Below are 15,079 nucleotides of genomic sequence, written 5' to 3' on the forward strand. Positions count from 1 at the left end.
ACAATGATTGAAAATACAGCTAAAGCACCAGCTTTGGGGGAAATAATTTTCAAAGATGAAGTGTTATCCTTTGGGATGCAGTACATCCATTAAGTTAAGTCCCCTATATGGTGTCCCCAGTAGGAAGGATACTTGTGTCTGGGAACCAAGGGATGAGAGATGTGGTTCCACTTTCCATCATTTACAATGGCTCATTGGGAAACGTTCTGCTTCCTGTATCTGAGCTCTGCAAGGTTGTATTTCCTGGTCACCATGGAGGGGGTGGGATGTATGCCCTTACAAGGAACACAAGGGTCCTATTAGACTACAAGCTTTGGTTGGTGTCAGGGCACTTTGAACTCTGTGTCCAGTGTTCAGCAGATGAGAACAAGAGACTATTTTCGTGAAGGTTATTGACGATAATCACCAGAAGAACATAGGATGGCTTTTACACAGTGGAGGCAGAAAGGGATGTGTTTGGAACCCAACTGATTCAGTTGTGTGTCTCTTGGTACTCATCCAATGTGACTGTAAATGGATAAGAGCAAAATCCAGTGTGGGATGGATATAATTATCAAGGATTTGGGTACCTTCAGGAATAAAGGTTTGAGCCACGCCATCAGGTAAGGCACAAAGATCTGCTGAGGTTGAGGGAAATTTAACATGAATAGAGGATTAAAGAGACAACGAGTACAAGTCGCAACCCCAAGCCCAACTGCAACAATGAGGGTCATGGGTCATCCTACTACCCTACTTCTTCTAAGTTTCCTCTCAGGAAGAGCAACTCATAGCTACTGAGCAAGTGTGCTTGCAAAAGCATACTGTGGTGGCCATAGATATGCCCTGCTCTGATCTGCCTTTAATAGAAACTGCTATGAGGAGCAAGCATAACTGATTAACAGCCTCTAGCTGTCAGCTTTTGGGCTTCATTCATGCCAGGCTATGCTTCTACCAGGCTGTTCCAAGCCAATATCTGAACATGGCGGGTGGGGGTGCTAGAACTAGAACATTTATTCCTGATGTGGAATGCCTTTAATGGTGAACTTTGGTTGGAGATTCCTCATTGGCCTGACCAGAACTTTCTCAGAACTGTATTGTGATCTGAGTTTCTTCCTACCCAATCTGTCCTTCCTCCCTCCTTTCACAGGGATCACACTGCACTGCAGAAAGAAGACTCTCCTTGAATATTTCTCTCTCTCCCCATTCACACTTCATAAGTATTATTATGGATTGAACTGTGTCCCCTCAAAAGATATTTCCAAGTTCTAACCCCCGGTACCTGTGAATATGACCTTATTTGGAAATTGGGTCTTTGTAGATACAATCAAATTACAATGTGGTCATTAGGATGGGCCCTTCATCCAGTAGGACAAAACACTGCATGTTCTCACTCATAAGTGAGAGTTGAACAATGAGAACACATGGACACAGGGAGGGGAACATCACACACCTGGGCCTGTTAGATGCGGGAGGGAAATGGGAGGGAGAGCATTAGGACAAATACCTAATGTATGTGGGGCTTACAACCTGGATGATGGGTTGATAGGTGCAGCAAACCACCATGGCACATGTATCCCTATGTAAAACTTCCAGCACATGATCCCAGAACTTAAAGTAAAATTTTTTAAAAAATAAATTAAAAAGAAAAGAGAAATTTGAAAAACACAGAGGGAAGAAATCCATGTGAAGACAGAAGCAGAGACTGGAGTTATTATACCACAAATCAAGGAATGAATGCCTGGGGTTACTGGAACCTGGAAAAGACAAGGAAGAATCCTCCCCTAGAGGCCCTGGAGGGAGCATGGCCCTGCTAACACCTTAATCTCAGACTTCCAGACTCCAGAAGTGTGAAAGGGTAAATATCTTTTGCTTTAAGCCACTCAGTTTGTGATATTTTGTTATGAGAACTTTGGGAAACTAATATAAGTATTTCCTCAAATAAATCTCTTGCATTTCTAGCCTTGTTTTCATATCTGATTCTCAGAGAACCCCAAATATGACATTTATCCACTAGTAAGGAGATAGACACAACCTGATATGATAACCCATGGAAGTGAGAGAAGAAAAAGGTGGGAAGTAAAATACTCCACAAACATTCACTTTTTCCTTTATCTCAAAATCCCATTACTCTTGCATTACCATTACATCTTACATATTAGCTCCTCCATGATAGCTTCTGGGAACCTTGAGATGAATGAACTCTTACCTCCTCCAAACCTAGTGGTTTCTTCATAACTCTGATGGCATATACCATTGATAATCTTGTATTCTTTCTGCATATATCTTAAAGAAATTCCATTTAAACCTGGGTGTGTGTTATTTCAAAAATGATATTAGAGCAGATCTGATTCTTGAACACATTTGCCTTAAAGCTTAATGTGTGACATCCATCCAACAAAAACCAGTATTTTGTGTTCAAACAAATGGAAAAATCTGCGGTTCTGGGATACGTTCTGAGAGCTTGGAGCAATTTTCTGTTTACATTTTTGGTATGATGTGGTACATTAGACACATTAAAATACGGGGTGATGAATTTATCAACTTTTTAAAGTATAAGCAATATATGAAAATTAATGTTTGTTTTATCTGCAGTTATGACTTGTTTTGATATGTAGTTTTTATTGAGCTATCCATATTCTCTCACATCATTTCTTAATTATTCTAAGCAAACATCTGAAAAATGACTAGCCAGGAACTCTGGAGTGTGCCTATGAAACAGAAGGCAACTCTCTGGCAACTGGGAGCATTTACACTGTCGTCACTACTCTGCTCTGCCCAACTGAGCAAACTCATCCAGACAAAAATTAAGTTAATCATTCTTGATCTTCTTCTTTGCTAAGAGCCATTGTCACATATTTGTCTGAAAGGTGGAAAAGAGTGACATATAATATTTGCATCTACAACAGATTTGACAGACTTGATCCTTAAGGTGTATATCAATTTCTTCCCAGTCTCTTATGGCCATTGACACACCCCTTTTTATTTACCTTAGGCAAAAAGGAATTGCGGCACCTGTTAAACCTATCATTCATATGCAGAAATGTTTTTCTGAGGATAAAGTATATATATGATATGTAATAAAGGCATACTTAAATATTCAGCAACATAGAATGCATTTCCCCTTTGAGAACCAATATAATCTACACCTCTAATAACCAGTTTTTCTTTGCTTTTGCAAGATTTACATTTACAACCACATGAAAGACCCTAAGCCAGGATATCCAGCTAAGTCATTCCCAGAGTCCTGATCCTTTGAATCTTTTTGCGATAACAGATGTCTAACTTGCCAAGTTTTGGAGTAATACAGATTATTACGCCATGTTTTAGGGTAATACTGCGCTATTAACTAATACAGATTCCTTACTGGAGGACTTCTCAAAAACCTTTAAAACCTGTTGGTGTTAGTTGTTTAGGTGTAGGGTACAGTGTATTCCAAATTTTTTGACCACAAAACATTCTTTCTTTCCCCAAAGAATCTTAAAGGATAATGTTTCCGTAAATATTTTTGGGAATGGCTGTCATAGAGATTTTTGATAGTTCACAGTAACTTCAACAAGAGATCAGATTCATCTAGTTAAGTAACAATTTCAAAGTAGTCAATTTAGAGAAATTTTGGAGAGCCCAGATGCACTTGGCTAAGTAGGACGTAGAAGTCAAAAACATTCCCAATCTTTGATTTTCAGTGCATTTCCTGCAATGTGCAGAGGGCATTGCTGCACCTAACTGGCAGAAATACATCAGTATCTGATTAAATAGATATTTTTTCTGCTAAAACCCATTGCCATAATAATTCATGAAAATTTACGTCCTTCATTGCAATGTTGGTCATGTTCCATAGCTGGTTGTAAGAAATTATCATGCTGCAAATGTTAAGCCTTTATAATTCAGCTTTGCCATGGGGAGAGAATTTACAGATTAATAGGAAATGTATTTTTTCTTTCCCTTCTGAAACTCAAAGAGCCTCATTTTGCTGAAGAAAATTGCTACTTGAATTCAGATGAGATTAAGACCATTTCACGGAGACTACGCCATTGCAGCAGGCTTCTTCAGATAACACATGTGGAAAGGCTCAAAGAGGAATTACATGATTCTTTGGGTAAAAGGGTTTTAAGAAAAGTTTATTCCTAGGCTATTTAACTCCAAAACGCAAACACAGCAGATGGAACTGCTTACTATCTGACCACTTCCCTTGGTTTTAACAGTTGCCCATGGATGAGGCAATGTAATTTTGGACCACAATATCAGAAAAGGGTTTGAGTTCATTCAATCTGAACATAATCAAGGAAGCTCTCTGTTTAGCCCTTGAATTGAGTCAACTCAAGTCAATGAAACTGCAGGCAACTTAGCTAGCTTCCTTCATTTGTTGATCTCATTATCTTGATTTGAACTAATTTTTGACCTGAACCAATTCTCTAACAGTATGTCTTAGTTCATGAGTATCTCTCAGCTGCATATGTTTAATCAAATACTCACCTGTTTATATTCCTGGAGCATGTAACTTCCTCTTGGTTGACATCACTTAACTCCTTAGACAACATATATAATAGTTTACTTCAGTGGTGCTAAGCTAGGTGTGATTCCCCCAACAGGGAACATTTGGCAATGTCTGGAGACATTTTTGGCTACCATGTCTTAGAGGGTACTACTAGCATCTAGTGGGTAGAAGCCACTATTACTACCAAACATTCCCATAGTAATAGCCACTATTACTACCAAATAATTATCCACTCCAAAATATCAATAGAATAGAGATTAAGAAACTCTGATTTGGAAGCCAAGTGATATTTTTCCAAGTCATGTTTTGCATTTAGCTATTAATCACTCTCCCCTAGTCATAGTTTATATATAATTGAACTTCACTAATTTAGCCATTTCGTGATTGGCTTACCCTGCTTGTTTCACTTTGCTTCTGTTGAAGTGCATGAGCTAAGTGAAAAACTTCAAATCCCTCCAGCCTAAACCACAGCTATATAATTTTGATGCATCCAATATTTCTTTGTGTCTTTCGCAACCTTTTCAGGATCCTACCTGAAAAATATTCCAAATGGAATCCTTCATTGCTCTCTGTTACCTATATGAAGCCGTATGTAAAATTGTATTATTAGAATTCAATTATGAAAAGGCTCTGTTTTCATGAGACCTGGATGCACTTTCTCATCATTGCTAATGAGAACCAAGTCCTGATAAATGTTTCACTTTTCACTATGGTTGCCCAGAGACTAAGAGCCACATAAATGGCCGAGTCATCACTTCTGTATTTAAAAAAAATGTTTCGGTCTCCCACCCTGAACCTGACCTTCTCTTCCAATATATGACTTCTACAGTCATCTTCAAAACAGAGCATGAGATAGGGATTCAGGTGCATGTGATATTTGGGTGTGTGCACTCCGAAGAAAGAGTATGAAGGCAACAGGAGAGGACAGAGAGAAGCTCTAAGCAAAGATGTTATCTCAGCTAGAGTCTAGCCTCAGCCTGGCCTCATGGGGAGCTCTGGAGTGTAAGTCTGCTTTTTGTCATCCTTATGGCAGTTATTGGCTGTGGGTCACCCATGTTGGGGTGGGACTGAAGCGGCTTCAAGTCTGCAGAGGAGTGTGCTTCAGAAAATGCGGCAGCTGTAAACTGTTAGCATCTAACACTAAGAGCAGCTGATGATAGGGCTTCCAACTCAGTAAAGGCAATCTGGCTCAGGCAGCAACAGAGTCCACTACAGTTGTCAGGCATGATTTCATTGATGTTTTTCCAGTTTCATGCATGAGTTAGTTGTGTTTCTCTTTTTCAAGAAGAGATGTCATGGGAACATATGTTAAGATTAATAAAACCAAAAGAAATAGTTTGGCAGAGATAAAAAATATACACACATATACATGCCTTGCTGATGAAAATTGTTTACCATAAAGAAAGTGTACACAGTAATTACCATAGTGCCAGCCAGTAATTCTTGATTAATGTTTAGGAGGAAAATGTTCTAAGATCATCTTATTTAATTCATATGAGGTGTTTTTAATTTGCAATGAATACACCTAACTTACATAGGTCATTCAAGGCTGGGTTAATATTTAGAAGAGAAGAGCCTTTTATTTTTAGCAGTATTAACTATAGCAACTTCAACTTCTCATTATTAATGTGAAGTTCTTGTAACATCAGCAATGCCTACATTTGTTTCTTTACCTAGGACCCCTGACCTGAGCTCATTTGAGTATTCTAACTGCCCATGGAGGGTTTTCACTTTGGTGATCCCACTGGCACCATAACTTCAAAACATCTGTTTCACTTTCAAACTTTCTCTTCCTTTCCGGTATCTTCACGATCCTAGTCTGAGTTGAAGGCACCAGTATCCATCCAGTGCCCCTCGCATGGTTCAGACTCAAATCCCGCTCACAGACTGCTCCAAGAGTCCTCTGACTTCCTGCCAGACACTGCATCCCCTCAGCATTGATTTCCACACCACTGCCAAGGTGACTGTTCTACAGCACAAATCTATTCACATCACTCCCTATTTTAAAGTTTGAAGTGACTTTTCACTGCCAAATCTAAACTTCTCAGGAAAGAATTACAGTTCCTTCTGAGGAGCCTGGCTGCAGGCCAAAATCCTATGTGCGATCTTTCAGGCCCAACCATAGGCAATTTCAAGGATTTGCCTGGCAGGACTCATGGGGAAGGGTGCCTCTCCATATTAGATGTGATGCACAGCCAAAGCATTGGAACTTTCTGGAGGGAGTTGCAATCAGGAACTCAGGAGCTTCCATTTGGAAAGTTCCTTATTGGGGGCCTGGGTTGAGGCACTTTTCTCAACTCTGACTTAGTATTTCAACTCCTATCCCTTCTTTTCTTCCACTTTCTGCCCTCAGCCTCCAGAGTCTGTGAGAGGCAGGAGGCTTTGACTGGGAACTCCTCAGTGCTGAGATGATTCCCCTATCTGTGCTACTAGTTGTCTGATTCTCACCCAGTGCCGTTCCATGGGGAAATAGGGAACACTGGGGAGCCTTTCTCATGTGTTCTTCCAGTAAGTGAATAAAGGCTTGATTGTTACTTTAAGTTTACTTCTTTGTCCTACTTGACCACCTCAACCTCTGGCAGCTGAACACCTTCACCACCCAGTTCTCATCAATTCTTCTAGCCTCATTTTCTCTAATGTATATGGGATTTATTATTATTAGTTGTAGTAGTAGTATCATCATTAGCAAATATTTATTGAACCCTTAAAATGTTCCAGGAATTACACCAAACACTTCACGTGTATTTGTTCATTTAAACCTCTGAATAATCCTAAGATTTGGAACCCATCGTCATTTTACATATTAGGAAAATAAGGTATATAGATGTTGACAAACAAAAACCTTACTTAGGGTGTGGCAGGACAGAGGAATGAACTCAGGCCAACTGGTTCCACACTTTGTGTTCTTAAGCATTTTGCAATATCATCACACACACACCCTGCTCAGCCCACACAAAACAATCTGCTAGTGCCTAATCATGCTAAACTTTTGTTTGTCCTTATACCTGAAATCCAATGAAATTCTATAGCTCTTTTGAGATCTGAGACATGAGTCACTGAATAAAGCCTTTCTTCAACTCAAGTTGATTAGCTTTTCCTTCCTCAGAGTACTTGTACTACTCCTAGTACTTCTTTGCACACCTCATTGTAATATTTATCACCTTGTATTTTGGTTACTTGTTTTCATTGTTGTCTTACCCATGGCTTGCCATTTCCTAGGCAGCAAACATTGATTTGACTTAGTATCTAATGATTGGCACTCCAAAGAGTCTTGATAAATGTTGACTTGATAAACCATAAGCAAGATAATATTTTGTTTGCATATACAATTTAGTCAGTGAAGAGATTCATACATTGGGCTAATTTACTTGTCTACATATCTAGACTCTGGCAATATTAGAGAAAGTTTTTCAATGCACGCGTAAATTCTGAATTGCTGTTCCCAACTGACTGGAATCAAAATGAGTTATTTGGATGTCTTGACAGTATCTTGGTGTTGTGTCTTCCCAATCCTGAAGTACTTGGTCAATGACAAAATTTGAATCGGACCAGATAATGTCACTTAGTAATACTTGTTTTAAATTTTTCAATAACAATCCCAAAACATACAGTCTAATGTGAAAATTACTTAAAAGTCTAAAATGTTTTAAAACAAATTAGATAGAATGATAAAAAATCTACATATTATTCTCTATTAATTGTATAGTGCAAAAAGGGATACCATATGCGAAATCAAGAATCAACTGAATGAAATACAATAATTATTCTATGAATTAATTTTAAAATCACACCATGTAAGTGATTAATATTCTCTATTGAATACTGTTCAAATGTGCCAAATAATGGATTGCTTCCAAGACTGTCAATTTGTTTAAGCATGAAAAAGCTGGATTTTATATGGCAAGGATAGTAATTGTGCATTTAGCGTTCTACTAATAAAAGGCATCCACTTACTAGCATTAGCAAATATGTTTTGAAGTTAATTTCTAAACAAATCTTCAAGATTAAACTATAATTGAAAAGCTTTGATGGTATCTATTGTGAGTTTAAGTTTAGAAATACAAACAATAAATTTCTTACTTATAAGTAGCAAGAGTATATAATGACTAATAAACTGCAAGTCTGTCTAGTGTGAGAATTGGCTTTAATTCATACACACACACACATGCACACACACACACATCACACAGTAACTAGTACCAACTTATCAGTTAATAGTAGTTAATAGGAGAAATAACTGCTGTTTGTATTTCATTTACTAGTAATCAGTGGAAGAAGACAGATAAATGTGGAGCTAAGAAAATTTGAGTTATTTATGCACAAGGAAACTTCAGATGTTTACAACAGCCAAATCCCTGTTTTTATCTTTATTCATTCATTTATCACGTATTTATCGAGCACCGATTTTATGTACTCTGCTAGTATCTGGGAATAAAATAGTAAGCTAAAACAAATGAATTACATTCTAGTGATAGAGACATATAATAAATAAGAATAGTTATGAATATCTAATCATAAACTGAAGGAAAGAAAGAGGTTTTATAGAGCATATTACAAAGTTACCTGAATTGGTGTTAAGGAAGGCTTATCAGAGAAAATGATAGTGTAGCTGGGTTCTGAAGGATGAGTAGAAGTTTTTTAGGTGAAAAAGGTTAAGGAGGAAAAAGAGAGTGAGCATTCTAGGTAAAGGTACAATATCAACACAACCTTGTGACAGAAGTGAGAAATCTAGTGGAGCTGGGGTTCACAGAGGTAGAGAGGGATACAAGATGAGTCTGGAGAGGGTGGCATAAAGTAGACTAATTAGAAGAAGGGCTTGTAGACAATTTGCAAATTTAAAAACAACTCTTTACCATCAATGACAAGAAAAGAATGATATAAAAGCAGTTGAGTGAAGGGAAAAGATGGTGTTGACTTGGATTAAGGCAATGGCTGTGTACATATTCAAAACATATTTAGGTTACAAGTCAACAGCTTGGTGATAAGTGGAGATAGAGTTGAGGAAGAGACGAAGATATCAAGGATGACTTGCCCAGCCAGAGGGATGGTCATGCCATCCGCTCAAATAGATGATACCAGAAGAAGGCCAGGTCTGGGGAAAGATTATAAAAGAGTCTTGGTTCTGTTGAGGTCCATTTTAGAATTGAAGATACCCATGTGAGTTAGCTTGATGAATCCAGAGCAAGAAGTCCAAGTCTAAAGGTTCAAAATAAACAGAATAAAGACTAGGCAGTGAGTTTTTGGTGACTATACAAAAATACTTTAACAAGGAATGCCAGATAAAAAGAAAAAATAGTTGTAAATTGAGACAAGCCTAACACAATGAAAACATTTTGTAAAGCTAATACTAGGAAAACAATAAACGGTTTTATAAATATTAGAAATTGTAAAAGCCGGGGTTTAGTGAACAGAATCGAATCAAAACAAAAGAGCAAGACCAAAACTCCTGTTCCATGAAACCAATCCCTGTCTTTCAGGAAGGGGTAGTTGAGTTATGGCTGGGGAAGTATCATGTATGAAACAAGAGGGGAAAATCTTTGAGAGGGTCGTTGAGGTAGTTGGGGGAGGAAGAAAGCAAGTGGAGCTTATGAAGCTTCCCCTATATTAAGATAACTACAATACGTTACCCTCAAATGTTTCTGTCAGAAATAACCAGGTTATCCCGTTCTATCTTGGAACTGACACATGAGCATATGCAAGGACAGTTTCACTATGAGAGGAAATTTTATTTTATTTTATTTTATTTTATTTTATTTTATTTTATTTTATTTTATTTTATTTTATTTAGTTAGTTTTATTTTTTTGAGACAGAGTCTTGCTCTGTCGCCCAGGCTGGAGTGCAGTGGTGCAACCTCCGCCTCCAGGGTTCAAGCAATTCTCCTGCCTCAGCCTCCTAAGTAGCTGGGACTACAAGCATGCGCCACCACGCCTGGCTAATTTTTTTGTGTTTTTAGTAGAAATGGAGTTTCACCATGTTGGCCAGCTGCATCTCGAACTCCTGACCTCAAGTAATCCACCCGCCTTGGCCTCCCAAAGTGCTGGGATTACAGGTGTGAGCCACCGCACCTGGCCAGTTTCACTATGGGAGGAAATTTAAGTAAAATCATGCTAAAGCAAATATCACACATTAATTGTAATGGAGTTACGAATGTTCAAATAAAAAAACCCTTGAGTTTATATAAAAACAAAGTCATACATTTTAATAAGAAATGCAAATCACAAATAAGTTACAGCTTTACTAGACCAGCAAGAATTAAAAACAACAAAAAAAGAAAGACAAGTTGATCTAGACCTCTAATTGTTAGGAATAAACAGCTATTTCAAATCTTCAGAATGTCTAAATTTGTTTTTTGGTATTCCATTTAAAACTTCCCTAAGTCTCTTTGAACTTTAAGCTTTAAGAGTCAAATAATTCTACTGATTTTTGACACAGAATTAGATGGGGTTTGGTCTTTTATGTCATGTGTTCCTTAAAATTTGAGAAATAAACAAAGCCCTACACACGGTTCTTTCTTTTTTTGAAGGCCAAGATGCACATTATTCAATTTCCTCTTGGCCTCAGAAGTTTTACTTTCTTCTGCATTACAAGAGTGAAATACTATTGGAAAACAAGGTGTGTCACATGGACTATGTAGCACAGTATATAGATCTATGTAAGAAACTGAAAGAACTCCAAAAGAACCACTTTCACATTTAGCGGCTGTAAGGTTGGATAGAGAGCATATTCTAAAATCTACTTCTAGGGATATAGATTAGGGAGTCCCTGATACTTTCTGGTCTAGTAGTTTTTTGTCAAATATCTTTCCAGGAAAAACTACTCACTCTTATACTGGCCTAATGGAAAAATAAACTCACTAGAAAATTCCACGTTTTGTCAAAATCTTTATCAAGTTTCTCCCTACAAGAAATAAACAAAATAAAGCTTGAGAAAATAAAAGTGATTTCAGGTCACATAATACACACTTTCTTAAAATTCCCCTAATCCTAAGGGTAATGTTGGGGGCTAGTTTCAGAATACTTACTGAGCATCAAATTGTTTAGGAATTAATCAATAAATCTATGTAGGATACGAACAAGGTAAGTAGTCTAAACATTTGTGGTGTAAGGTCTAGAAGATCGGTTGGTAACTACCTTCTATAGACTTCAATACCACCAGGATGCTTAATTGTCTTTTTCTTACAAAAAACACATTCAGGCACCTGTGTTCAGCATTCAGTCTACTTCAGTGTCAAGACAAGGTCTAACAATGATAAAATATGGCATAAATATATGGTAATAGAAACAATCTTGAATCTATATGCGATTTCAAATATCTTATCTCAAAAATGAATTTCAGTATATTTGGTTTTAGTGAGTAGCCACTGAGGAAAACAGTCTGCATGTATTTAGCAAGGGTAGTATCAATGCATCAAAAATATTTCTTAAATATTTTGAATAAAGGAGGGACACCAACTCAGCATGAAAAGTAACATCCTGGAGTTCTACCTACCTAGATCATATCTGAATTCTCAGCAGCAAGCAGGAGACTCAGAAAATGCTGACTTTAATTACAAACTTTATTTGTCAATACAATTCACAGTTTATACATGGCGCATTCCACCATATAAATTTTCGGAACAGTTATTTGAGGAAATGGGTGTAGCTTTCTTTCTAAAAGAGCCTGACTTTCTAAAATTTTGGTTGGATTTTTTTTTAACTTTATAAAAGTACTTTTAACAAATTAATTGAATATTTACATTTCTAGCTTAAATTTAAATTTTGGAAAATAAGCGTCTATTAGTTTATTTGCTTCTTTTAAAGATTCTGGGTTTATTTTTCAAGACCCTAATCTGAATGCCACTTATTCAGATACAGCTCCCACCCCCACACACAAAAAAGTAAAAGAAATCAGTTTGCAATTATATTTAGGGAAATTATTTTCTTTCTGCATTTTAAAAATTATATATATATACAATGTACAGCAGATCTAAGTATGAAAATAAAGGAAAGGGTAGCAATTTACGGGGTGCATTTACTGAATTTTTTCTGAATCTTGGAACCATCCAAAGAATTATAGGATATAAAATTAAACTAAGAAGAATAATCAGCCTCTTTTATGTAAAAAAAAAAAAAAAAAACACAGCAAACTCTCAAAATTTAAATTGTGCTATAACAGCTTTTTCTCTAATGTCAGAGATGAATTATGCCTGCAATCTGCATTTTTCCATGTGCAAAGTCACAGTGATCCCAACTTCAACTTCTGCCCTCACAGCCAAGTCACAACTCCAAAAGTACACCCACAGAAGGCTAGGACTGTGCCCTGCACTCACCACTGTGCCACCTCCTCTCATCTGGCAAAAGTCACCCAATGAAAAGAAAATTATATAAGCCTTTCATACATCAAAAAGCAATTAGAAGCTGGCAGTATACTGTTTATTAGCAAATACTTGTAACACATTGTTTTGCTATTTTATTTCCATCAGAATGATAATTCACACCCACTGTTTTAAATCCCCTCCAATAATATCCATTTTTAACAGTTTTCTTCTGTCAGGTCATTTATATAGATAGATAGATAGATTTTCTTCTTCTGCCTTTAAAAATGTACAGTTATTAATAAATGATAAATTCCAAATACTGCCAGGAAAAAAGGGGATTGTTTGTGAGCAGCCAATTTTACCAGCCTGGTCATAATTACACTGTATATATGTACCACTGGTACCTGAGTCAAATAAATACTCAGAGGGGCCACCTCTGCACCTCATTTCTCTGCAGTGCCTTTAACACTAGGCAACGCTGAGTGTTGCTTCAATGTCCATCTAATTTGGCATCTATTTCATCTTCGGGCATCATCACTTCAGTCATTTTACACACTGTTTCCAGCAAGGTATGGTATTCAAATGGGAGAACTGGGGTAAAAGACTGCAGAGGTGAGCCTAGGGGTGGGGGCAGGGAAGGAGAAACCACACATTAGCTAGAGAGGTTCTGTTTCTTCATAAGATAAGGCACTGACAGAAAATTTCTTAGGTAAAAGGCTGCATAAGAATTTCTTCTCATTTACAAAAAAAAAATTGTTGTCATCCATAAATGGTCCATATCTAGGCTCAGTTAGGTAGACCCTGAAAAGTTAAGAACTGATCCCTCAAAGCTACATTGTTACCAGAAACAATTCTCATTCATTCTGAGGCCTTATGGCACATTAGGGAAAGAGGAAAACAGTCTGGGCACAAAAAGGCATCAGACATTGCTTGTCATTCCACTCATCAAAGAAAGTGGACCGTTCAACAAGCATCATCAGAAAGAAAGTGCTGGCTCAGAATTCCAAATTCTCTTGATGATAGATGACCATGATGGGTGTATCTATTTTGTTCCCCCTTTGAGCTCATGCACAATTTAAAAAATGCTACCAGCAACAGTCATAAAGAGCATAGAGAAGTCCTCACCTATGGCTATGCCTAAGGTTATTTAAAGAGAGGGCTATTTGATGTTCTCAATCACAGCAATCTCTTCACCAGCACAGTGTGGCGTCAAACCATTCAGATAGATACTCTCAGTCTTCAGTAAGGGAGGCAAGACATCCCTCTCGCTGGTCAGGTGGTTCACTGACAGGGTCCTCCTACAAGGAGTCAGCTCCTGATTGTGGTTTCCAGCCAGTTCTGCCGAGAGCTTCCGCTTGATGGAGGTGGCCCGCTGGAACTTGTCATAAATCTCCACACTCAGTCGCCTCCTGGTTTCTTTGAATTCGGCTGTGACGTTGGCTGTCCACTCAGCAGCGTGTGCTCTGAACTCTCCCACCTGGAACATACAAGCAGAGAAAAGATAAAGATATTGACATGCCGATCAACATTTTCTGTGCTTTATCTTCAGTTCATTTTATTTTGGGATTTTAAAAAGAAGAGTGGAGTAGTCTTTTACAGCACTGGTGGTCTGAGAATTGATGAAATTAGGCAGGGTATACACAGCAGGATTCTATCTTATATAGATATAGCTCTAAAATTAATCTATGAACTTAAACTCTATGAATCAAACAATATTTCAGGGGCTCTACATGTACTTGGTTTTTATACATGAATCCTGTCATTGAAATTTTTGATGCTGTAAAAAGGCAATCTCTAGCTTTTTAAAAACATTTTTAGTACTTTTTTCACTTGTATCTAATTTCAAGAAGTATTGGAATGTACAAAGGGCAGTAAGATATAGTAGAAGAAGCAAGGCAGAATAAAAGAGTCTGCAATATGAACCCAGGTGACCTTGTTTAGTTCTGAAAACAGCAATGCTGTTTGCTCAGATGTGAACCTAGTTTTCAGAGATCAGAAAACTTGTGTGCAAGAGCGTTGTATCCAACCTCATACTGGTCATTTAGGAATTCTCTTTTTCCTAACTAAGCAACAAAATATTTTGTTTCTGCTTTCAGGGAATGCAAATAAATAATAACTGTTAAGCCCACCTTGAAGCCCACTTGGGAAACAGTTAAACCCCAGGCACAGTTTCTCAAAAAGTGTTTGTGGAATCCGTGAAGTTACTCAACCTGTGGGCTGCCACCTCCTCAGCTGTAGAACAGACATCTTCACAGTACACACCTAACAGGATGGCTGAGCTAATGAACTTTACAAACTGCAAGATGTT

At 37.6% G+C, this 15,079-nt stretch overlaps 1 protein-coding gene and 1 long non-coding RNA gene across 6 annotated transcripts in view; one reads left to right on the forward strand and one right to left on the reverse strand.

The window, feature by feature from the left end:
- The window catches only part of LOC134758929 (uncharacterized), a 173,331-nt gene that overhangs the window by 146,581 nt on the left and 11,671 nt on the right, over positions 1 to 15,079 (forward strand). The window lies entirely within an intron of this gene.
- KCNK2 (potassium two pore domain channel subfamily K member 2) overlaps positions 12,013 to 15,079 on the reverse strand; it is a 200,641-nt gene continuing 197,574 nt past the window's right edge. For all 5 annotated transcript variants that reach the window (XM_055379003.2, XM_063708610.1, XM_063708612.1 and 2 more), the window contains one exon: positions 12,013 to 14,248. In XM_055379003.2, coding sequence (XP_055234978.1) covers positions 13,931 to 14,248 — 318 coding nt within the window. In that variant the 3' untranslated portion in view covers positions 12,013 to 13,930. The remainder of the gene's footprint in view (positions 14,249 to 15,079) is intronic.

Source organism: Gorilla gorilla, chromosome 1, assembly GCF_029281585.2.
Source record: "Gorilla gorilla gorilla isolate KB3781 chromosome 1, NHGRI_mGorGor1-v2.1_pri, whole genome shotgun sequence".
In the NCBI taxonomy this organism is placed as follows: domain Eukaryota; kingdom Metazoa; phylum Chordata; class Mammalia; order Primates; family Hominidae; genus Gorilla; species Gorilla gorilla.